The sequence below is a fragment of the Platalea leucorodia genome, assembly GCF_965183815.1.
Source record: "Platalea leucorodia genome assembly, chromosome: Z".
Lineage (NCBI taxonomy): Eukaryota > Metazoa > Chordata > Aves > Pelecaniformes > Threskiornithidae > Platalea > Platalea leucorodia.
In genome coordinates, this window is record NC_138858.1 from 66,851,517 (window position 1) to 66,876,132 (window position 24,616).

The following is a 24,616-nucleotide window of genomic DNA, read 5'->3' on the forward strand; positions in this document are numbered from 1 at the left end:
TGTAGCGCTCGGCTGAGGGCTGCGGAGCGAGGGGCTGTGTCTGTGTGTACGTGTGTCTCTAATGCCTCTGTGTGTGTGTGTGTGGCGTGTGTGTGTGTGTGTGTATGTGTGCGCCTAATGCCTGTGTGTACAATGTGTGTGTGTGTGTGTGCGTGTTTCTGTCTCTCGCCCTCGCCGGCAGGCAGGAGGAGCGGAGGACCAATCAGAGAGCCCGGTTTCATAAAAGCTGGCTTCTGATTGGCCAGGAGGGAAAGGGCATTGTGAACAAAGAAAAGTCCCTCTCAGGTAGCGCGGCGGAGCGGGCTCCCACTCCCCCGCCGCCGTGGGGGCAGCGCCCGTGTCCCCGGTGGGTGTCTGTCTGTCTGTCAGTCTGTCTGTCAGTCTGTCTGTCAGCCAGCCAGCCAGCCAGCGTGCGGGGGGACAGATGTGTGTGCTGCTTTTTTCTTCTCTCCCCCCTTTTTTATTTTTTTTGTTTTAATTTTGTTTCTAGAGAGAAAGGAAGGTTCATGGTATCTGGTGCTCTCTTCTTCCAAACACAATAAATCTGTTGAAGACATTAGATTTTTTTTCCTAAAATAAAAAGCGGCTGCAACAAAAACACACTCAATGCAGTTAGAAGGAAAAGGTCAACTCGATCCAATACAGACCGTAAGTACGGTTGCGTGGTGTGTCTATAGCACTTAGAGGGGATTTTTATTTTTTTTCTCTGCAAAGGGGAGTGTTGAGAGAGTTTTGAGAGTTGAGGTAACTAGGGGTTTTTTGGGGGTTTTAAAAAGAAAGGAAAAAAAATCCCACAAGCAGGATGAGTTATTTGAGGGAAATCAGAGGGTGAAAGCAGTGTAGTCACACAAATCATACTTGACGGTGCACTTGGGGGGCGTTAAAGCATAGTGCCTTTTTGGGGTTTTAACTAACCAAGGGGGAAAAATAAAAGTGACACGATTACAGACAAGCCTGCATACCTCCCCCTCCCCCCTCGGCCCCGAGAGCAAGACGCTCGTTAGGAGGAGTGATGGGGTACCGACAGATCCCGGCGGCGCGGCAGGCACCTCGCCTGTCACACCGAGACGCCAGAAACGCGAGGCTGGAGCTGGGGGGGGGGGGCGAGGGGGGAGGGTGGGATCGCCCGTTGGTCGCCGGTGCCTCGGCCGTTTCCCCCCGCCCCCGTCTCCCAGCCGGCCGCCGCTTCGCCGTCCTGAGGCGAGAGGAGGGGAAAGCCCCGAGGTAACGGCACCCCCCGCCGCCCGGGGCGGGGGTTCGTAAGGTGTTGCTGGGGAGCACCCGCCTCGCCGCGGCACCCCCGGGCTCCGGGGGCTCCCCTCGGCCGCAGGGATGGCGGGGCGAGAGGCAGACACGACGGGCTCTGCCTGCCTGTCCGTCCGTCCGTCCATCCGTCGCGGTGTGTTTTTTGTGTGTTAAAGACCCGGCCCGCATTCGCTGGATGCGCTTGTCACCCATTTTTGTTCTCACGACGGCCAATGGAGCCCGCCAGCCTCACGTGACGCGGGCGGCCGGAGCTGTAACGGAACCGCCGCGCCTCGGGGGTTGGCGGTTGCTGGCGCGAGCGCCCCTCCTCCTCCTCCTCCTCCCCCCCCTTCTCCCCCCTCCCCCCCCCCCCCCCCCGCCACCGGCAATTCATTACGGCTTTTAGCTTCCCATCGCCGGCTAATTAAAAATACTAAGCTAAAGCTCCGAGACCGTCTGACTTGGGGGGGGGGGGTGGGGAGGGAGGGAGGGAGGGAGGGAGGGGGATAGAAGTAGACTGCGAGGTTTGCCGAGACAATAAGGTGGGAGCGATCTGTCCTGAAAAAAAGGTCGTCTGCTTTATCTCCTCGGACTCTAATTACTTACCGCATGACTGATTAGCCCAAGCTCCCGGGTTCTTCTTTTTTTTTTTTTCTTTTTTTTTTTTTTTTTTTCCCCGAGACAGCAATTTGAAACTCTAATCTGTGCCTATGCTTTTTTTATTACTATTTTTAAAGAGCGCTGGTTTAAGGCGGGGGAGACGGGGACAGGCACCCCCCGCCCCGAAATCTTATCCCTGGGAAAATTTACTTCGTCTGAGCGCACGCTGTCCTTCCTCCACTCCCACAAAATGTTTTGATAACCGGTTTATCAGATCAGTGATTCCCCCCTCCCGCTCCTCCTCTTCCTCGCCGCCCCCCTCCCCCCCTTCCCTCCCCCCCCCCGCCGTTTCCCCTCAAGTTACTTCAAGAAATCAGATCTGTCAGGACGGGCGAAAAAAATGCCACTTCCCAACTAACAGGCGGAATCCAGCCCAGATTTTCAGTCCTTTCTTCTTCTTTTTTTCCTTCCTCCCTTTCACTAATTTATCCCGATGTTAGCACATTCTGTCTTGTAACACCCGGGCGCCTGTAGGTTTGTTTCATGGGATCATTACTTACTGATCAGGATGGCTCCCAGGTCCGGGGCTGAAGACGGAGTGTGAAGTTGGGGAAACATTTTTTTTTTTTTTTTTTCTTTAAATTACTGTGATGATTATTACCTCTCGGTGCTTATTCAGGAAAAGCAAACAAACAAAAATCTGGTCCTTGAGGCTTCAGTTCTGAATGTGAAATATTACCTACCAGCTGGTAAAGTTGTGAGGCTCAGCATTTTTTTTTTTAATTTTTTTTTCTTTAAGCAAGGAGGAAAAAAAAACCTAAACAAACAAAAAAAGGACTTCTGATCCGTGTGCCAAAGTAGGGGGAGATATGTTATTGACCGATTTATACTGGCTGAGATGATACTTGCTTTCTACTTCTTGATCACTTGCTCTTTAAGTAAAATGAGGCACAGAGTTGTTGCTGAGACGAGTGGGAACAGCATTTTGATTTGCTGGTTTAATTAAAAATGATAAAGGATTAAAGGTAAGCATTATGCATATATATGTATAAATATTTCGACAGTCGACTGTAAAAGGGAGAGATCCCTTTAAAAATCGTTTTAACTAAGCTTTGTCAAACACACACTCATTTGCGGTCACTGAGGCCACCTTGGTGCAGATCACTTAAAGTGTATGTCTTAATCAGTTTCCTGTACAGTCAGTAATACTATATTTAACAGACCTAACAATTGTGTGACCTAGGAGTACATTAGAACTGCTTTTAGAACTGTTATCTTGAGAATATTTTTTTAAAGAAAAAAGACCTTTTTATTTCTTTTTTATTTTTAACCTATGGAGTTTAATATTTTCCAGTAAACATTTGTGTTTGTAGGTTGTTGGTTTTTAACAGAAGCTGTATTGTGGCAAGGAAAATTAGGTTTCCCACTTCCCTTAGCGCTCCCTCCCCCCCCCCCCAAGAGATTAAGTGGAAGGGGGGTAAAAGATAATATAGGAGAGTCACAAAACTTCAAGGGTCTGGTTTAAAGCCACAGAATCCATGGAATGCAGTGAAGAGTGAATCTGTGTCCTTCCTTTTCTCCCTTTCGTGCCTAGGTGGTGGTCCAAGGGGTTAGATTACAACATGTGCTCCAACAGCTAGGCACCACTCCTAAGACTGTATTTCCTGAGCTTTGTGGATTTAAATCATGTAGTTAATTTTTTTCTCCCCTCCCCCCCCCCCTTTTTTTTCCTTTTTTGTGGATATGACTTTTTAAGAGAGATTGTGGACGTTAGTATACAACTAGATTAAAGATGCTCTCTATGAAAGCATCACAGCCATTGCCTCCGGTTTAACAAACTTAAGAAAAAAACGTGGCAACGGTGAATGATTTCGCGCCCCCTACCTTGCCCCCTTTTTGTTAGTCGTGTTATATTCTGGTAACACCCAGACAAGCAATCTTCGACTTTTCCCCTCCTCACAGGACAAGGTGGACGTGGACTGCAGGTTGTGAACCTAGGCACACCTGGGGGAGGAAGACAAGAAGAGTTGAACTTAAGAGAGCCCAACGGAGATAAACGAATGTCCCCACATCTCCAAAGGAAAGTTCATCGGATTTTTACTCTAGAGATCTCATCTTCAGGATGTCATTGAACACTTCCACTGCAGGAAAAGGTGTGGATCCAAACACGGTTGACACTTACGACAGTGGCGATGATTGGGAAATCGGTGTTGGGAATTTAATAATCGATTTGGACGCCGATTTGGAGAAGGACAGACAGAAATTTGAGATGAATAATTCTACTAATACCACCAGCAGCAGCAACACCAGCTCCAAGGATTGCGGGGGTCTGGCTTCCAGTGGGGCTAATGCTACCTCAGCCTTAGCTGATGGCCTAAAATTTGCTTCTGTTCAGCCCTCTGCTCCCCAGGGGAATTCCTCTCACAAAGAGACTAGCAAATCAAAAGTGAAAAGGAGTAAAACTTCTAAGGATGCTAATAAATCTCTGCCTTCTGCTGCCTTGTATGGGATTCCTGAGATCAGCAGTGCTGGCAAGAGGCAGGAAGTCCAAGGGCGCCCTGGAGAGGCAACTGGCATGAATTCAGCACTGGGTCAAAGCGTGAGCAGTAACCCAAACGGCAATAATAACAACACCAGCAACACCACCACCATTGCCTCTTGTGGGAAAAACAAAGAGGAGAAACCAGGTAAAGCCCCGGGCAGCAGAGGCTCCAAGAGGGATAAGGATGCGGGAAAATCCAGGAAGGACAAGCAGCATGACCTGCAGCAGGGCCACCCCAACGGCGGTGGGGGTGGCAGCAGCCAAGCTCCCCCTGGGCACCTCTATGGCTTCGGGGCCAAGGGAGGTGGTGGTGGAAGCAGCAGCCCCTTCCACGGCACCTCCTCTGCCGTGGGGGAGGTGAGCAAAAGTACCCCGGATCCAGGGTTAATGGGGAACTCTATTTTGGTAAAGAAGGAAGAGGAGGAGGAGGAGAGCCACAGACGAATCAAGAAATTGAAAACAGAAAAGGTAGGACAAAGCTCCTCTCCACCTCTTCTCTTCTGTGTCTCCCCATGTCTATAATAAATGTCCCACAACTGTGTGTTTGGCTCCTGTGTCCTCTCTGCTGTGTGTCACATGCATCTGTTCTTCCTCTTAAAAAAAAAAACCCACGTAACCCTGAGACCTCTTCCCTACACAGAAGACACCATGTTTTGAGTGTGCTGCTCTTCCTTATGATTTCCCCTCCCTGTCCTCAGACCTGGAGAACGTTTCTGTTTTGTCTGTTCCTTCTGATCGCACTCACCCAGAAGGAGAAACCCTGAGGTGACCCTGCCTGAGCTGTTCCCGGTTTTAGCAGAGAGCAGCAGTGTTGGTACCGGTGGGATGGCATGTGTTTGCAGGCTGGAGGTCTGTGCGTTTGCCTAGGGGGGTGCGTAGCTCAGGCTCCAGGAGCAGCAGGTCTTGTACGTGCTGACACTTTTTCGCAACACCGGCGGGCATTCGGGCCATTCCACTCCCAAAGTCTAAAGGGACCCCTCTCCCTTCTCCTCTGACCCGCTGTCCGGAGTCGAGATTGTGCTTGCGGGGGGAAAACAGGAGGCATTGGCAGAGACCCGGGCTCCGCCGTTGCGCTTTGTGGAGATGCGGGATGCTTGTCGTACTGGGGACTGCGGTGGTACGGCAGCCCAGAGGCCCCAGAAGCTGGTGTGGAGGACGGGGAGGAAGGAGCCAGCAGACAGGCGGTGCCTCCCCTCTTCCTGGAAGGAGGAGGCTGGGAGGAGGGGAATGCACCTTGTGCTGAGATGCGTGTGTGCAAAACAGCTTTCGGAACAGAGGGGAGCAGTTTATCTCCTGTCTGGGGGACCTTTCCTATCTGAGCCCTGCTGGCTCTTGGATATGAACTACTCATTTGTTGAGTGGTTGAAATGTATGAAAGAAATCAGATGGGGGTGTGTGTTTTTCTTCCTTCCTATTACCTTACGAAGGATACTTTCTGTAAGAATAGATGGCCATGACTCTATTCTTCGGGAAGGGTGGAGGGAGAGCTTGGCTTTTGTTAAACCGCTGGTTCAAGGAGGTTCTGGTGTTGGCGGGAATTGCTCTGTCCGTAGGGCAGAAGGCATCTTCTGGGGGACCTGGGGGCGAGCATTGGCCCAGGATTATGAGTCCAATGAATTCTACAGGTTGCTAAACAAAGATAACCTGGTCTGCCTGAAAAATAAAGCAAACCAACACCCCCCAAATGAACAATCTCAGGGTGTTAGATTGTGACTTTATTGTCAGCTGTTGGTCTTAAATTACCTGCTTTTACAACTTCCCAGAGTGAATGTTCAGCAATGGGAAAACTTTCGGGTCGGTGTTAACTGTATGGTCTGCAAGTGTCTGGGAGGGCTGAAGGTCTCAGGAAAAAGTTATGTCTTTTTACGACCTGTTACCAGCTTTTTTTGTATTTCGGTCACGTTGAAGCTTTTACAGTATTTAAGTCAACCAGAGGATTAGATTTGGGTGTTCGTGACATCAGATATTTGTTAAAACTGGAAGATAATTTCAAGGGCTTCTGTTCAAGGCAAGGAACAAATTAAATTTCATATTGTATGCGTATTACTGCTTTTAACATAGCATATCTACGGATGAATTTGAATGAGCCTTGTGACCTTTTCTAAATGCAGATGAGAAAACCAGATTGCTGTAATTCATGTGTATATGTTTGCACTTTGATTTATGAACGTTCTGTTCACGGCGGAAAGGTGTCCTAAAATCTCATGGTCTCTTTATTAACTTAGTACAGTAGGCATTTACTTCTGTTGCCAATAGTCTTCAAATTGCAGTTCTCTAATCTGTTTTAACTATCTAGATAAATTGCCCTAATCCGGTCTTCACAATGGCTGTGGTTAAAGAGTCAGAGCCATTTGATTGGATTCAGTGGCTGCCTGGAATGTGGGAGGTACTGCCCTTTTGCAACCCCCTTAGCCTTTTAATCTCTCAGCCAAATGTTCACATTCAACAATTTTGTTTAGCTGGCAATCTGAACATTTCAGTATCTCAAAGGCTGCTGTCATGGCAACAGAGATTAGAGGGTGGTGTGGTTTCTCCCGTTTTTGTGTTCTTTTCCCTCTCTCGTCATACAGGAAACTGTATGAAGAATCCATATACATGCGAGTAATCTTATGTGCAGTGTGAATCGGATGGCATGCAAATGCAGAGCAAACATGTATGGAGCGGTTTGGAGCCAGTGGTACACTTTGTGTTGTAGTTGTGGCTCCAGGAGGGGGTTTGGAGCTTGCATTTCCAGTAACAGCCACTGCTGTTGGCATACACCGACTTTAATATAGGCTTCGCACATTAGAGTCGTGCAGTGTTGGCCATTGTCTGGCACAATGGTGTGCTTGCTTGCTGTCTTAAATAACATCCCTTACTATTTCTCTTCGCAAAGAATGTTCCATTCTAGGCATACAATAGTAATAAAGCACGTTGCTGACAATGGTTGCAACCTGAAGCCCAGCCTGTGGTACTATTAGTGAAACTTAAGTGTTTTATGTTTGTTGTTCTGGCTTTTTTCCCAAATGTTTAATAATCATTAGAAAGTTTTTTGGTTTTTTTTTTTTGTTTTTTTTTTTTTTTTTTAAAAAGGGTTTTAGATTCACTAAGTGTTCTTGGTTTGGCTGTTTATACACTAGAACACATACACTGTACTTGCACAAAGCACCTTGTGTCTGTAGATAAATAATCTAATTTTCAAGTCTGCATGTTAAAATCAATTTCCAGTTATCTTAATGTTGTGATAGACATGTCTCATGAATTTGGATGTTTCCTCTTAGATACAAATGAGTTCATGCCTGCTGATTCAAAATCTACAGGTTTTTGTATGTGGTGTGGAATATAATACTGCATTTGTTTACTATTTGTGAAAAGCTTGGAGCCGATTCCCAGGAGTTGTAGTCACTGTTTAGCTTTCACAGCATGCTTCAATGTCTATTTTTGGTCTATTTGTTCTGTTTCCTTGCTGCAGAAAGTCATGTAAAACATGATAAATTGGATCTTATGAAGCCTAATTAAATCAATGACTGTGTTCTGCTGGTTCTTTTATGCAGAAACCGCAAGTATGTTGTAAAAGTCGCCACTCCCCTAATATGTGGATAAAGTCAAAGTATGCTGTAATTCTAAGATGTTTGAGCTATATTCATGCAGCCCATTTTGTGGTTAAGCCACCAGTGACATGTCTGAATAAGTAGCTTTGACAGGTAGGCTAACCACTCCTAAGATTTCTGGTGTTAAAACCTGTCTCCATTTTCCATTTCTCATCCATACCATTTTTAGCACAGTTACTGACTGTTTGTCAGCATCAACTTTTCATCTGTATTAGCTAAGTTTTTTCTGTTTTTAACAGCTGTTACATTGAAAAACGTTCAGGGTATCTAGAAGAACTTGCTTTGTGTGTGTTGCAGGGAGATTCTGGGATTCAAGCAGTCACAATTTACTCTGGGATACGGGAAAATCGTATTTGGCATGTGAAAATCAGTATGTTTACGTGAAAATAATATGGAAGATACAAAGCTATAATCAGAGGTGTCTAGTTGCAGTTTTTAAATGAATTGGTCTAGTGATATTCCAGGATTGAGTTTTTCTCTTTTATTAGCTTATTGGTTCTCATTAAGACTGCATTTCACATCTGAAAGTTGTCTTCAGCAAATTAACATGTTGGCTGGTATTGTTTATTTTATCTTCACTTTTTTTTTTTTTTTTTAATAGCGGGATTGAGGGTGTTTAACACTTCATCAGGAAACTCTGTGTGCATTTTACCTATTGATGTAAATCATTTAAGTACATGCTTTGATTAATGATGTTATGGAGATATGCTTTTCATGTACTTTTCTTGCTGGCCTTGAGTGTAGTTTATTCACTGTGAAATAAAAGGGCAGGGAGGTCACTTGCTGTAATTAAAGAACAAAGTCTATTGTTGTTTGACAGCAAACTGTTTTGAAAGCTACATAAGGGATTTAGCTGTTAAAAACATTGATAACTATGGGTGTCTAACAATAAGCACAGCTCAAGGTTCTTAAAGTTCTGTAGTGCTGTCTAGTAGTGTGACAGTGCTTTTTGAGCTGGGTGAAGAGGTGTTGCCCTTTGGCCGAGGAAAGCTTTCCGTGTGAACCTGCTGACCTCTGCCAATATGTATGACCAGATCTGCTATTGAATTCCTGTGCAAAGCAAGAGTTAGCGTAGCACAATGGAGGCTGGTCTAGAACATTTATAAAATAAAGTAGGGAAGCTGATAACCTTATTCGGAACTACTGGAAAAGTATTTCACTTTGGGCATCGGTAATTTTACAATTTTAATAACTTCATAAATACCCAGTAAAAAGGAAAGGATTGATTGTCCAGATGTCATGAGGTTAACCATGTTCTCCATGTTAAAGGGCTTTGCTGCAAGACTGTTTTAATTATAGCTATATAAAGACTTGTTTTTCCAAAGTAGCATTTTATAGTCCAATAAATGAAATGTATGTTAAAAGTGCTAAGCAAAATCTCCCGTAACCATAGAGGTGTTCAATAACCAGATTCAAGTAACATGGAAACTACCATCTGTTCCTAGTTTTCAACATAAAACCAGGAATTGAATAGCTGAGATTTGCTCATATTTTTTCGACTCTCTTTCTTTCTTTATTATTATTATCATTATTTAAAATAAGTTCACCTGGCACTTTATAGAAGCTTTCTGCAATGCAATAATACAGGAGAGACTGTGAAAACACGTGTTCGTACATACAGTTAACCAGTTCCACTTTCATTTAAAGAGATTTCCAGAAGCTTAGTCATTGAAGAATTTATAATAGTGAATCACCTCCTGCAGGCAAGCACAATAAGGGTCAGTTCTTTAAAGGTCTTACTATTTAGGTAGAACCTGAATTATTCTGTCAATTTTTCCCTAAGAAGTAAAAGGAAAAAAAAAAAGCCTCTCAAAGGATAACTTTAGCAAGGTCTTATCAGTCACCTAATTGCATATGATAAAACCATTGACTAAAATTTTCCATGCAGAGACTTTTCTGCTCTTCAGATAAGTGTTCTAGAATTGTTGATAGGGGGAAAATTACTCTTTTAAAGATAACTTAAGTTCTGAACTGTTAGGCAATGAGATTCTTGGCTGCAGCCTACGAGCCCTGGATAAAACGCCATCCGGCCTTTGTTTGAGGTCTTTTACTGAAGCTAATGACTGGTCTTGTGCCGCCCTGAGATAAATGACATTATCTCTGAGTGGTCTGACAGGAAACAGACATGTTAATGGTGAAGCTGCGGGGAGGATCTGCTACAGCTCTGACAAAAGAGTAAAGCTTGGACCCCTGGTTGTGATCATTAACACATAATGCGTTCCAGCTTCTCCTACCAGGGCCTTGATAATTGGAAAGCTGTTTTATCGACAACAACGTAAATCATATATCTGAAATGTGTAGTTTTTCTTGCATGCCAAAACCCGTGCCTTCCCCCCCGCCCCCCCCCCCCCGCCCCCATAAGAAATGAGTGATCCCGTTTTTAAAAGGCGTCATCTGTAGGCTCCGTAGTACTGACGTTTGTGGGAGATTCTGTGGCCTGCTTTCTGTTAGCTGGACGCATCCTTCGCGTGTCGAACGCAGGTTCTCCTTTATTTGCTTTGTGTTATCCATGCGATTTGTATTTGTAAAAGTAGGCTAAATGCTGTTACTTCAGGGAGAGCAGGCCTTGTCCTGTGCTTGCTTTGTAAAACAGGTGTATTCAAAAAAACCCAACAATCCACAACAGTGAAAATGATGTTCCCTCAGATAAAAGACTGTTGAGAGTAGGTGGCAGGGTGGAACATCATGGTACCCATTATAAACTGAAAATTTGACATTGTACAGGGCTACGCAGATCTGCTTTTATTTCTCCCTTGTGCCGCCTTGCTGCACGTGCCAGAAAATCCACCAGCATGTTCTGCACCTGCTGGCCTGATGGATGGCGGTCTCAGTACCTCGTGTGTATTTTCTAAATTTGCTGTGGTCCCCTTGGTCAATAACTGGATCGCAGAACACGTGTGTGTGTTCTGCTGACTACCCAGGCCACCTCGAGACTGTTTCAGTTGAGAGCTAGACTGCATCCATCCACTCGTTAAAATCAATTGGACAGGTAGGAGAGCAGGTGTCTGAAATATCCCCAAAAAGGTGTCGGGTGTGAGGTTAATAATGAGCATGAGATTATATGCTGGCACCCTTTTCTCCCCTCTGAAGCCACTGAGATTACACATGTGTCTAGGAACCACACATGGGATTAAAGGTCAACAAACATAGTCTGTGAAACAGTAGATGAGAAGCCTTGCCTGAAGAGAGGGTATAAAGAAACGGAGTTGGGGGATGTAGGCCAAATACGCTTAGAATTAGAATTTCCTTCAAAATGCCCAGTGTGTCAGCAGTATCTCGACAGCCTATGTGTGCTTGTTTACCCCTGGAGCTATGGTCTTGGTTGTAGTGCTCTTTTTGAAGCATTCTTTTTACTTATTTAGAGTAAAAGAGTAAAAAATTCTGCATTTCTCCACATCTTACACAGTGTTATTGGTACAGGTGGTATCCGAGTACATTTTACAAGCATCATCAGGAATATCGTCTCAGAAATACTAACATTTCTGCTATCAGAAACACCACCTTTACTTCTGTTTTGGATAAAGACATATATTTTGGATTTCCATCACCCACCCTTGAAAAAAAGTTAGATTACTTCCGCAGCTACTAAGGCATCTTTGTGTCATTGCCATATGTTGTGTATTTCTCAGATGTAGTACTCACTTTTTGAATGGCATATCAGCTACATGTTCCAGATATGTTCTATGGTATACAATTAGGATTCCTGAATATAACCCAGTTTTAGAGTCTGCCTTGATCTGGGCTAAGATACTTTGTACAGATGATCCAACAACCAGGCTATTCTTTACATAATATGCTTAGCACTGTAACAGCTTTATATTGTACTTATATAATGTTCTAACGTACATGGTGTTATGTCACTGTGTTTCCTGAAAGGCTGGAGAGATCATCTGACTTCTTAATTGTGCTTTATTTCCTACAACAGAAATACATCCTCCCATGAGTCCTCAGATAGGGTCACATCTGTGGATCTGTGGACACAGTGGCTTCAGTTGAAGGACTGGCCATAGTTGTGCTAAAAATTAGTGTTTGTTTTAGTGTGTTTACATGTCAAGGTGTTATTTTTAGTTCCTAATAATAATCACGGAAAATATATTGATATTTTTTAAAATTTTGGTCTGTACATAACATTCCCTCTTGGGTGAAAGACAGCGAAATGGTGTTCCATGAAATTTTCTGATGATGGCATAATTACAAAAAATAAATAGCTTTTTAAAATCAGGAAAAGTTCGGTTTTATTTCTTCTTCTTTTTTTTTCTTTTCAATTTTATGAACTTTTTTCCATTTTCCCTTTTTGCACCAGAGTGTTTCTACCCAGTGGAGCTCTTCTGTGGTGCAGTGTTTTGCCAAAGTGCATTATAATACAAGCTATCATTTTTTAATTTGCTTAAAAATATGTTTGAAATGAGATAATTTGAATAAAGATAATTACTAGTTTTCATAGCAGGACTGGAGGGGTTTTCTTAAAATGAGATTTTAAATCAAAAGATTTTTTTTATTATTATTACATTCTTGAATTTAAACCACAATTTACTGCAGGCTATGAGTAGCCATTTGGGCAAATATGAAGATCAGACTATGACTTTTAGTTGTGCTGTAGCCAGGGTTTCAGTAAGCGCTCTCTATTGCATTTTCTCTTTTAATTCTGACTAAATGGTCTTGGCAATTGGAACAAAACCCTTACATTTGAATGAAAGGTTGTAAAACTATTCAGAGTGACTTGACTGACAAGCAAGTTCTTTGTAATTTTTTTTCCCCTTTTTTGAAAAAGCTGAGAGAAAATTCAAGGGGGTGGGAATAGGTAGTTTCCTGTGATGCCCGTTTGCATGTACATGTACACATACATAATATATATGCTTATATGTAAGACTACTTGTTTAAACAACTTAAGTGAGTGCATAGGGTATGTTGCATGCAATGAAATAGCATTGATGACTGTATATGTAGGTTTTCCAGGTCCGGGGTAGCTATGGTGTTGATTAAATTTTCTGAAATCTTAAGCCAACATTACAAGTAAAAAGTTGCATTTTAGTGACAGAAGTTTATAATAGGTCTGCTTTTTCTGTAAGTTGGCAAATACTGCTAAATCTCAAAACAAAGGGATCAACTTTTCTAGCATCTACCTGTAACATCCACCGAGGCTATTCAGATCGAAGCCATTGGGAATTAAATGTGAACCTCTTTGTTTCGGTAATTTTGAAGTGAAGATGTGCTATGTTGAATTGTATGTCCTTTATGATAAATCTTCCTCAACCATTTTGACTTGCCGATCTGGAGAAAAAATAAATACTGAACATTTGGTTCCCTTATCTTCTCCCATCTTCCTGTCCCAGTTTTTGAGTCTTCTAGCCTAAACCTTATTCCTGGGCACAAACCCAGCTTAGCTGAGGTGTTTCTGTCTCCTAAGAATCTCCACCAAATAATAACATAGGAAAAATATCCTCATGGGGATGTTTGAAGCCTTTGCCAATAGTGGCATGTGAATGCAGTTTTTGCAGCCAAAAGAGCAAACTAAAATCTATTGACTGTGGTTACTTGGTGTTTTCATAACACTGGTATTCTAGTTGTTGAATTGTCTTGTCAAGTTAACCAGGAAGCAGATGGCATTATGCCACAGAAGTGTATTTTTACTTAAAGGAACTTTAGAGGTTTTGATGTGTTTTCTTTTCCTCTTATTTCCCTGATGACTCCTTTTTATTGAAGAGTAACATGAGGAGACCTGGTAGCAATTTTATTGCTTTCCCATAACAGTTTGGAATAATAGCTTGGTCTTTGGTTGCCAGTCAAGTTTCTACGAGTCAGCTTGATTCTGTTTTTTATCATGTGGCAGTGGGATATAAAAAGTATATGTTTGTAGTTTGCCCTCAGAAACTGGCTCTTTTCTTCATGCTTCAATTAGCAACAGAAGACTAAGCTCCAATTGGTCACACTTTTGTAAACCCTTAGAGCTCGCTTTCTTCAGTCTGATAAAAGAAAGCACCAAGTTTAGGCTCAGTTTCCCAGGAAATTTTGAGGCACATCTGGCCTCTTTAACTGTGTGCACTAGACAGTTTGATTTTGCACACATTTAGTCATTTGCATTAGCAATTGAATTAATTCAGGGGTTTTGTTAAGTCCCGTCCCCCCCAATAAATTCACACTACTCAAATGCCACCTTTATCGATGCATTTCAGTGATGCTGTGCTGAACTGTGGTGGAAATCTGTCTGTCACAGGAGTGGTACCATAGGTGTCTGTTACATAAGCATAGATTTTATAGTTTTCACTGCTTCCCTCAACCAGTAAGAAGAGTGAAAAGCAACTTGTAATCTCCTTTCTCATAGTGTGTAGGGCCAGACCAAATTATTTTTGGATTTCCTGTCACCTCCTTGGCTGATTTCTGTGGATGGCTTATGTTAAAAGCAACAATAATGTTTGAATTGGAAGGGTTTGGTCTTTGGGTTTTCATTCTTCGTGGAGAACTGTTTATTTGTGTGTGGTTCGCCACACTACATGGATAGTACTATCAAATCTGTGCTTTATTATAGGTTTATAGCAGTGGAGTAATGGCAGTAGTTGCATTCCTGTTCTTGCCAATTCTTCCTTTTTGAAGGAGGGAAATGAAACTAGATCTGTATCTCTGAGACAAAAGGTAATAGTTAGAAGCAAATACAATTAGAAATGGACCTCGTTACTCAGTTGAACTTTGTTTTGCTGCTAGGAGTTTTAAATCTGATTTAGCAAATATCCAGGGAGTTGTTTAGTTAGCTTGCACTGATGATAAGGATCTGATATTCCAGGAGTATTTCTGGATATATTGAACATACTTGACGTAAAGTTTTACTGGTTACTTTGTTTAATGTTGGGCAGTGTGCATTGAATTGCACTGGAGTTCTGGAATTTGAAGGAAAAACACTGCTGCAGTTTGAGAACAATGAAGGTGGTTGTTCCACACCCAGTGTTACTGAAAAACTAAGTTCACGTTCTTACGCACTTCGGCCAGTAGTAAGGTGCAGTGGCATGTAATAGTGTTACTAGTTGCTGTTTAAGGACGGGATTGCATATGTGTATGTGTGTATGTATATCAATATATGTACTCATATATATGGGGGAGGTGTATATGTATGTATGTGTGTATACACACCCACCCACCCACCCACCCACACGAAAAAAGAGCTGCTACTGTTTTATAAATACAGCAACTGAGTTTTGGCTAATAGTCTATATTTACATTTCATGTCCAGATCCTTTAACAATCTTTCCTGTGATGCTGCACCAGATGCCAAACGTTGAAGGAGAAAGCTAGCAGCTGTTTCCATTACAGCATTGGTACATTAGCGTCTACACTTTATTTTCATTTTTATATTCCCCTCCAACCTTTCCTAATCACCCTCTAAAAAGGATTTTTTCCTCATGCCTCCAATTCATCTGTCTGCAGGGTTCTGTATTATTCTTAGCTTTAAAAATACAAAATCTGTGTGATTTTTTTTTTCCCTTTTAAGAGCTTAACGCTTTGACTCTTGCTTATAGTGCGCAAGGGCTTACAGCCCTTTCTCAACTCAAGTAAGTATTTCATTGCATTATGTCTGCGTAAGCGCTACTTGAGATGAGTCCAGGTTACAAAACAGGGCCCAGTATGACCAATTTGATTATTCTTGTAACAACTTGAGCCACTGTATGGTTTCTATTTTTTTGCACACCACCTGAATAGTGTTGTTTTCATTCTTACTCTTTCCTTCACCATTTCTCTGAAAAGAATAGTTTCATGGCTGTATGCTGTTATTGCTGAGATATGACTGAAAACTGCATGCAGTACAGTGAAGCACATTCATTTTCATCTAGTACCCGTTTATTGCCTTGAGCACTGTAAATCTGTCAGCTCTTCACGATGCTTTCACCTCTTTCTTCATTTGCTCCAGCTTCTAGTTTGACAATGCTCCCCTGAGGCAGAATTCTAATCTGCTTCCAATTAGTTGCAAAATGTGACTCAAATTTCCACATTATGGCTGCTGTTTTACTTGCATGCACAAATCTAGAAACAAATTAATGCTCTTGAATATTTATTTTTGAGCCTTCAGATTTACTCTGGGAGGAAAAGTTGCCAACTATTTTCAAACTACTTCCAAGATTTACATTTTTCCTCAAACTGTAGTATTTATTACAGGTTTAAAACACCTCTTACTGCTTAATTTTTACATAACCTTTTCATCTGGGTGGTAATTCTTGAAGATACATTGCACATGGATAAATTAAAAAAATGAACAATACTTAAAATTAAGGTTAAAATTTGGTTGTGATTGCTGTGCTAATTCAGGATATGAGGCATTTCTTTTCTGCGGGCCTAGCACAACTTTTTTTTTTTAACCTTTAAGTAGTTTTTCAGGACGAACCTACTTATGTGCCACCTGTCTCCCTGCCACCTATTATCTGCAACTCCAGAAGTTGTCATTTGGCTGGGGGGAGGGAGACAGGTCTTCGGTCAGTCTTAATAGGTACAGCTAATTAAAATCTGTTTGTGTGTGTCCCCCTTTGTATGTGTCTGTACTTGTATGTGCTTGCATATACACGAGTACATGGGTGTACCTTTAAAATATTTTATAGAAATTGAGTTTTTAGGATTCTCCCGTAGCGTTCATATTCCTGTGAGCAGTTGCAGTAGGAATATAGCTTTTACTGTTGTATTCATTGGGGAAGAAGTGAAATTTTGAGCAGAAAGTGTGGAAATCTAGACTAAAACACCATGGAGAGTACTGGAATCTAAACCCAAGCGGGACTCTGAACTTCAGTCCTTGTTCAGGCAAAACTGGCATCAGAGGCTCCGTGACAATTCTGTTTTATTGCCCGTCCACCTTGATGGCTTATGTCTGTAGTTGCCTATATGGAGAAACACAGTGTATTTAATTCAAATATACCGGTAGCTAAATTTATAGGTGCAAATCTTTAGTGGAGCTTAGCACTCTGCAGCTTGGCAGATTGATGTCAGCAGCCATAATAGACTTTAAATAGGCTCGCAGAATTTCATTGGAACTATGTTGCTGAAGTTGATATTGCTAAGTACCTGTCATTTCTAAATGAGATTTACACCTGCAAATTTAGCTTTTCATTTACAATAATTCACTTATTTATAGACACATTTTAAAATATATTTCATTGTCTTTACTGTCCCACATTGAGGTGGCAGCCTGCTAGCCCCATGTTGTATGAATAAACATCTGAATGAAGGCGAACATACACACATGCTGTGTTTTGGTTGATAGTCCCTGAGAACTTATTTTCCACCAAGAACAAAAATGTAAAAATAGAGATAAAGGAAAATGACCTTGATGTTATTTTGTTTTCTCTTGGGTCGTGACTGACTCTTTTAACTGCAGAGATGAGAAACCTAACATGTTATTTATTTCTCTTAACAGTTTCGCTTACTCTAGTAGACTCCTGTGATTCACAACATCATTTTATAAAGAAACAATATTTGCAAACATTGTGAAATGCTGCAGCAGCATGACATTTTTTTTCCTCATACACCATCAAAGTCTTTGAGGTTCAGCTCTGTAGCCACGGTGAATTGCAGTTCCTGTGATTGTCAGTTGTTGAGAAAAAAGTACACAGACAATTAAAACTGGAGTGAAATGCATGCATTTGTCGCTTAGAATAACTGACTTAAAGACATCCAGAGTGTTTAACCCGGCAAGCACATAAAAAAACACCCCCACACATCCACACGTATGTGTACACACACACATGCAGCCACACATTATTAATTTTTCAGGCAAAAGCCACAGTGCTTCAGAGAAGCATTAAATGCTTTTGTTGATAGCTTATAGTTTTATAAACTCTCAATGAGCTTATTGCCTTTTAACCAGCACTAAATAATAGAAGAACCTATGAGCCTCCACATTGGACAGCAGCCAAGCAGCCAAAGAAAGCAGGAAAAAAAAAAAGGAAAAAAGAACTGAATGGTTTAATTGTAGAGCAAATCATTTGTTTACAGATTAAGACCTATTTGGTAGCCAAATCCTATGGACAAGGAGGTGAAAGAATGAGGCACTAAGGTACAGGAAATGAGCTTTATATTTTGTGACTAAGTCCTGCTATTTTTGCCTCCTCCTAAAGCAGAGGAGGCAAGGAAAAAATGAATTGTTTAACAGCAAAGACTGCTGAGCAAAGTGCACATATTAAGGAGGAACAAAAGGGCGGGAGAAGGGAAGTGTTGGTGCGCTTTACACTCTGACAGGAACCTGACAACTGGAGCTGCTTCCAGCTAAGGGGCACCAGTCGGTGGCAAGAAGAGCTGCCCTATTTTGTTTTCTGTCTCAATGGGGTGGGGGAGAAATGCCTCTGTTAATGTGAGCAAACATAATACATTTTCTTGAACCTCCCTCCCTGAAATGCAGTTTGGCTTGCTCACAAGACCTTTTTCCCCCTCTTTTTTTCCCTCTCTCTTTTTCTCCTCTCTCCTTTTTAAGAGCAAGTTTTTTAAAGGGGCCTTTGTTTCAGTATCATAATTAATTAGCTGACAGTTCAAATGGTTAAGAAGTGCTTGTGGTTCCTGCTTTATTGTTGTACAACATTTTTTTAAAGACCCACTTACTGGTGGCCTGTAAATTTGAAGATATCATTTTCATGAGTCATTGGTTTAAAGATCAAAGTCAAGAAAGCATTATAGCAGAAGTGGAGTAACCTCTACAGTAAAGGTTGTTTAAGCTTCTTCATTTGAACCTTCTCTTTTTCAGTAATTTATAGCCTTTCAAAACTTTTACCTTTTGAGTTGAATTTTCTGTGACTTCTTTACTGTAATTTCCCCACCATCACCGCTGTGAAAATTAATTTATGAAGCCTGAATAGGGAAAATGGGTATTAGGGAAAAAAATGTCATGGAAAATAAAACATTTTATTTATACAGAACATCCCTGCTGCCAGTAGCTTGGTAGGCAAAGCCTTCTTGGAAAATGTGTCATGATTGTTTGTGTGAAAATTGGCTTTGACTTGATCAGATTATGAACCTTCTGAAGAATATGTTTGGTCTATGTAAAACTGGCTGTAAATATTCCACTTTCCATCTTCAGTGGCCATAGTAACTTTGCATGAGAGAGGGAGTAGGCATAGCTGAGCTTAGCAAGTTGTGTCTGGTCATCTGAAGTAATTATAAAATATGCTTTTAGTTTGATACCCTTTAAATTATAATAAAATGGACATTGAGGTTTTTATCCCTTTGACTAATGGCAAGTTTATGTAAAGAAAAAAAATCAAACGATGCAGGAAAAAAAGAACTTGTCAGTTGTTCATATTTGAAATCCAGTACAGGAATAGGAAAGTTTTTAGTGTACATTATATATTGTATAGCTTCTGTAAGGGGACAGGAAAAAAGTTAATGAGCTTCAGGTGTGGCCTTTTAAGTGCTTAGCAACGCTAGGTGTTGTTTCTTTTCATATTGCTTGATTAAAATTTACTGACATAAAATGTTACTCTCTGCTTATGTATAAACAAACATAAAAACCGTTGCCAGTAGCTTGTGCTATTAAAAATATTACTCTCTCAAACTGTAGTCTACTAAGTAGTAACCCTAACAACAGTATTCTTCTTAATAGAGTCTTTTTTTCTTTATATGTAGTTTCCCCTGTATTTCTTTTTCCAGAGAATGATAGTACATGGTGAAGTGCATGTAGCCGTATTCCCACGTAACAGGCCACCTCACCCACTGCCTTTAGAGGCAGAATCTGGTTGCTTTGAAATGAGTAGAAGCATTAGCACTAACATCTCTGCAAGGAGAATGCTGCGTTGAAAGTTACGTAAGAATTGGGTCTCTCATATGCAGTCTAATTATATGCGTATTTGTGTACATTTACGTCCCTTTATTTTCTCCTTAGGCAGTGAGATGACTATTGCCATTGGAACATTAAACCAGCCTATTATCTATTTGGTAAAATGAGCGTTGACATCGTATTTTAAGTGATTGAAAGCAGTGTCCTAAGTGACCCTTAAAGAACTTCACATTATGTTCTGGTATTGTGATTTTGTTCACATTTTACTTTAGAACTTGTGTAATGTGACTGGCAGAGCTACAAAACCAGTCTGTAATGGAAACTTGCAATAGGAAATTTTAATGCATAGCCTCCGTCTGGTAATATTTTTTTTGCATCTACTCATAAGTATGGAATTTTATTGTTGTTACTGCTTCTAACAGATACATGGATGGTCTTCACACTGCAGGTTAAAAATGATAGCATTGAAATAGTGGGTGAAGTTTCATAAATTCTCAAGACAAAATTATTACAATTTTGCGGGTATGTGAGGCTTAACTATCAGGAGACAGATTCGCTCCAGGCTAAGCCTTCCATTTTTGATCAGTGTAGTGAAGTATGTAATAGAAAGTTAAGGGTTTTCTTTAATACCATACCTGAATGCTTGATAGACTTAATGAACTTCTCTGTGTCCTTGGTAGAGTAAAAAACAGTAATTAAGCAATGTTGCCCTGAATGTGGGTCTCAGTAAATGCAAAAGGAAATTTGCATTCTAAATCAACAATTTAAGACCAAGAGATTATTTAATCTCAGGATTTTGGGAAATTTGATACAAGCTTAGTTTGATTTTGTTGTCATCGTTGTTGTACTGGAAGCCAAGGGGCTGGTAAAATTCGAAGCAAAAGGGAAGTTGCTGACATGACTTTAACTCATTAAGATAAAAATAGCTCTGCATAATATTTATGGTGGCATAAGAGCTCCTCTTTCTTATGTTTATTAACTTTTAATTCTTTCAGGAAAAGCCATGCAAATAGAACATCACTTTCACAATTGAGTGGGGAGTGAGTGGTTTAACGTGCACTAACAAATTTTCAGTATCTTGCAGGAGACAAACCTTTGATAAGTTTAAATACGGAGGTCAGAGTACATTTTTCTCTGTCCTGTTTGGCCTGCATTTGTATGGCCCATGGGTGTTTTTGATCTGATCTTGCCTCTGTTGCACAAAGGAGTCACTGTGTTCACTTACTTTTGTGAATAAAAACCAGGTCCACAGATGAGAAGCGCGACACCTTTGTTGTTCATTCTCATACTGCTGGTATTTTCAGTGTTTTGACTTAGAGAAGGTCATCTGATTTGGAAACTGAAAGTCAGCATACCATGTTTTCCAGGTAATGAGGCTAATTTGTTTTAGTCATTACTAAATTTGTAAAGCATTTGCTGAGAGACCAGGCTTTGAGCAAGGAGGAAATATTAGTTACTTTGAGATTAATTGAGTCTCCTTTTAAATTACAGCTTCATTTAAAAATAAACTCATAGCCCACTTTAGAGTTGAATTACTGCATTCATTGGTTTGGGGTATGAGAGCAAAGCATCATTACAAGGCTTTTGAGTAGGGAAACGTAATTTCTTTGGTTTAGTTTAAGTCAGGCTGCACTTAGAGGAACCAGTACCTCCCAGACTAACTCCTCTGAGAGCACAGAGAAATTCTTTGATGTCTTTATGGGTCTGTCAGTGTGGAGGTGGGCTATGGTAAATCTTGTTTTCTTGATTTCCGGACACAAAAGGTCACATTTTTGCTCAGTTCTCTCACAAAAGGTTTTGCACAGCTTTCTTACAAAAGAGTGCCTACAAATGTCTGGGCTGTAGTGTAGTCTTTGCATCTGGATGTGTAGTGAAGCTGTATCTGTGAAACGGGTGTGAATGGAGCAGGGCCAGGACAAAACTGGTAGCTGACTGCCAGAGCGTGCCTCGGCCTGCCGGTATCAGTGGAACAGTTTTGTTAGGTGTCTGAAAATGAAACTCGAGCTGTAATGCCATGTGGAGTTCTAACCGCATCTACCCAGAATACTATCAATACTCATTGCTGATGAGTACTTTCTTATTTTCCCTCCTTATTTGCTACAAGGTGGGCCATTCCCTAGCCTGCTTCTCAAAAAAAAAAAAAAAAACAACCAACAAACCAGTCCAGGTGATCACAATAGTCTGCTTTTTCTAACCCAGTGTCCAACTTGGCTGGGATTAAAGGTGGGGTTACATGGGCAATGTGGAGGGAAAGGCAGTGATCTCCAGAATAGGTGAGGTGGGGCTGGTGATGAGTAGCTGGGTTTGATACCCTTGTTTCAATTTAGCTTAGTTGCAGCTGTAACAAGATGTGTGACTCCAGCCTAAATGTACTGAGTTTGTTTGGGCATCTAGACTGACATTTGCAATCTCCTGGTTAACCAGAGCAATTTATTAAAAAAAAAAAAAAAAAAAAAATCAGGATAAATGAACACTGAAAGTCTTTTTACTTTATTATATCACATCACCTGATTTCTTCATGAAGGCCATCACTACTGTTTGCATAATTCTTTCTCCTCATTTCTGCAAGATGAGTGATTATTCTTACTTTTGCTTGCATTTGTGTGATACGAATTCCTTGCATTTTAATCTCACATTGTAATGCCTTTTTCATTTTTTCCCATCTTCATATTCAATGTTAGTAGAAGAGGTGGAATATAGGAAGAAAACTTTCCTCAAGACCCTCCTGTTCATTTGACAGATTGTATACGTAGTCAAATCTCTGGTTCCCTAGTGTACTCTGTCAGTTTCTCCTGTTGTTTCTATGGTCTTATCAACTAGTTACTGAGGAGAGAAAAGTATTTCCAAATTAATAGGAAAACGTGTCGTGAAACTGCAAAAATATATAGCAGTCTCCAGGGTAAGCTGTGTATCTGGAACAATTCTGTGAGGGCTTTCCTTTTTAAAAAGCTTTCACTAACCTGAAGGGACGGTGCCTGTAGAAACTTAATTGCTGAAATCTTTGTTTCCTTTACTGTACTGTCTTGGAAGTCTCCATCTAGACATCCTCTTTAGCAACATTTGAAACTTCTCTGGCTGTCTGGTGGCCAGGTGCTCTGGTCATAGCTAGGAAGAATATCACAGATAGCAAGAAGGACAGGGTTTTCAGGCATAATGGCAGAGCTGGAACTGAGTCATATGAATGAAGCTTACTCAGATAAGACAAAAATTCACCCTTCAGTTCTTCAGAGGAAGCTGTTTTGGGGGTGGGGTGGGGCAGAGGTTGCGCAACATCTGTCTTCTGGTCATGAGGAGCGATATTCCTTCCCCCCCCCCCCCCATTTCCACAGTTGCCACTAGACTCCGGAAAACACATTTTTTTTGAGCTGGCACAAGGCAGGAACAGCCTTGTCTTTCTGTCATTCTTGAGTGCTAAACAGTCTTTTGGGGATCTTTCTTTGGTCCATTGATTGCCCTATGTGCCCAGTTAAATAGTTAATGGTAATCTATGGAAATAGGTAACCATACGATTCCTTGTGCAAGTGATATAATTTCATAGATTCTGCGCTTCTGTGCAAATCTATGCTGTTTAGAGAGCCAGGTAGTGATGTGACTGTAGAAATGGCATGCTGCTGTTCTGCATTTAATGCATATTAGCTAGCTTTCTATAACTTGTCCCATGATGAGGAAATAAAATAGCACCTCGTTGGAAAGGAAGAGGAGGCAGCAGAGTGTGAGCCCTTGGCGAGGGAAGGACGTCCCTTTGCCGAGTCTCTGTGTTGCCCGCTTGAGGTTGTGACACAGAGTGACTCATGAATCTTGGCTTTGTCGTCCTTCTGGGGCCTTAGCCAGATATTGCAAGTGCTATATTTAATGCTGAAACGTAGCTTCTCAGTAACCAATATAAATCAATGAACATTTGTATGAACTCGTTCCTCTTAGATGTGTTTTCACAGTGCAGAGGAGCCTATGGCAGTAACCAATTACCAAAGGATTAGTTTTTTTTCAGTATGCCAACATTTTCATATAGATGCTTATGCTTGTATTAACTTGGATTTCAAGCGACTTTCATCTCAGCGAAAGAAGCCTAAGAGATGTACGTTGGCTGTTACAGTACTGCAGGCTGAAAGCAAAACAGCATCTTTCCTGGTTACAGTTAACCTCTGGTTGAACTCTTGACAGCTGAAACTGGCACCAGCCCCATTTCTCTTCTCGAGCTTCCTCTACCAAATTTGTACATAGATATATCGTGGGAGTTATCGTGATGATGACTGTTGCCATTTACAGGGCAGTGGAGACCTAGCTTGAACAATGTGTCCTGAGAAATGTGCTTTAGCTAGTTGTAGAAAGAGACAAAGATATTTGATGTATGAGGCAAACAAGCACAGTAATGACAAAAGAGTTTCCAGACTGTTTTACTGTGTCTAAACTAATTAAAGATCCAAAGAGTTGCATTAATAAGCCCCAGATATGTACTGTGCAGAGACCTATAGTTGCTTCCATAAAACTGAGCTGGAAGAAGTGTGCAGAATTGGAGAAAATATTTTGGTGTGATAGGTGTGGCTGTAGGTCTTGTGCATCTGGAAAGTGGAGGCTGTCTTTGGTTTGCCCACAAAATGTGAGTAATTTAGTGGGTATTAGCGTTGCCTTTAATTATCAAACAGTTTCAGAGTACAGTGAAATAATGTTTGTTCCCAAGCTGTTAACTTTCTGAAAAGTCACTGTATTTCAGTTAATTAATGATGTTTATAGGATCAGCATGTTGTTCAATAAGCAAATTCTTCACGTTAATTAAAACGTGAGTGTTATAATCTTAAAATACAGTTATCTGACCTTTTAAAAGAACGGCTTGTGTGCTACTCCATGCCACTGTTATAATGAATTAGGAATCAAAATCTAATAATGAGTATGTTTTCTCTCTAA

The 24,616-nt window shown here is 41.2% G+C and overlaps 1 protein-coding gene across 2 annotated transcripts in view; it reads left to right on the plus strand.

The window, feature by feature from the left end:
* Positions 1-606: 606 nt before the first annotated feature.
* The window catches only part of ZNF608 (zinc finger protein 608), a gene marked incomplete at both ends in the record, with an annotated part of 85,615 nt that continues 61,605 nt past the window's right edge, over positions 607-24,616 (plus strand). The window contains one exon of one of the 2 annotated variants that reach the window (XM_082337101.1): positions 607-648. In XM_082337101.1, the coding sequence (XP_082193227.1) occupies positions 607-648 (42 nt within the window). Of the gene's footprint in view, positions 649-3,967; positions 4,856-24,616 lie in introns of those variants that run through there. The other variant, XM_082337100.1, reaches the window with a different exon arrangement.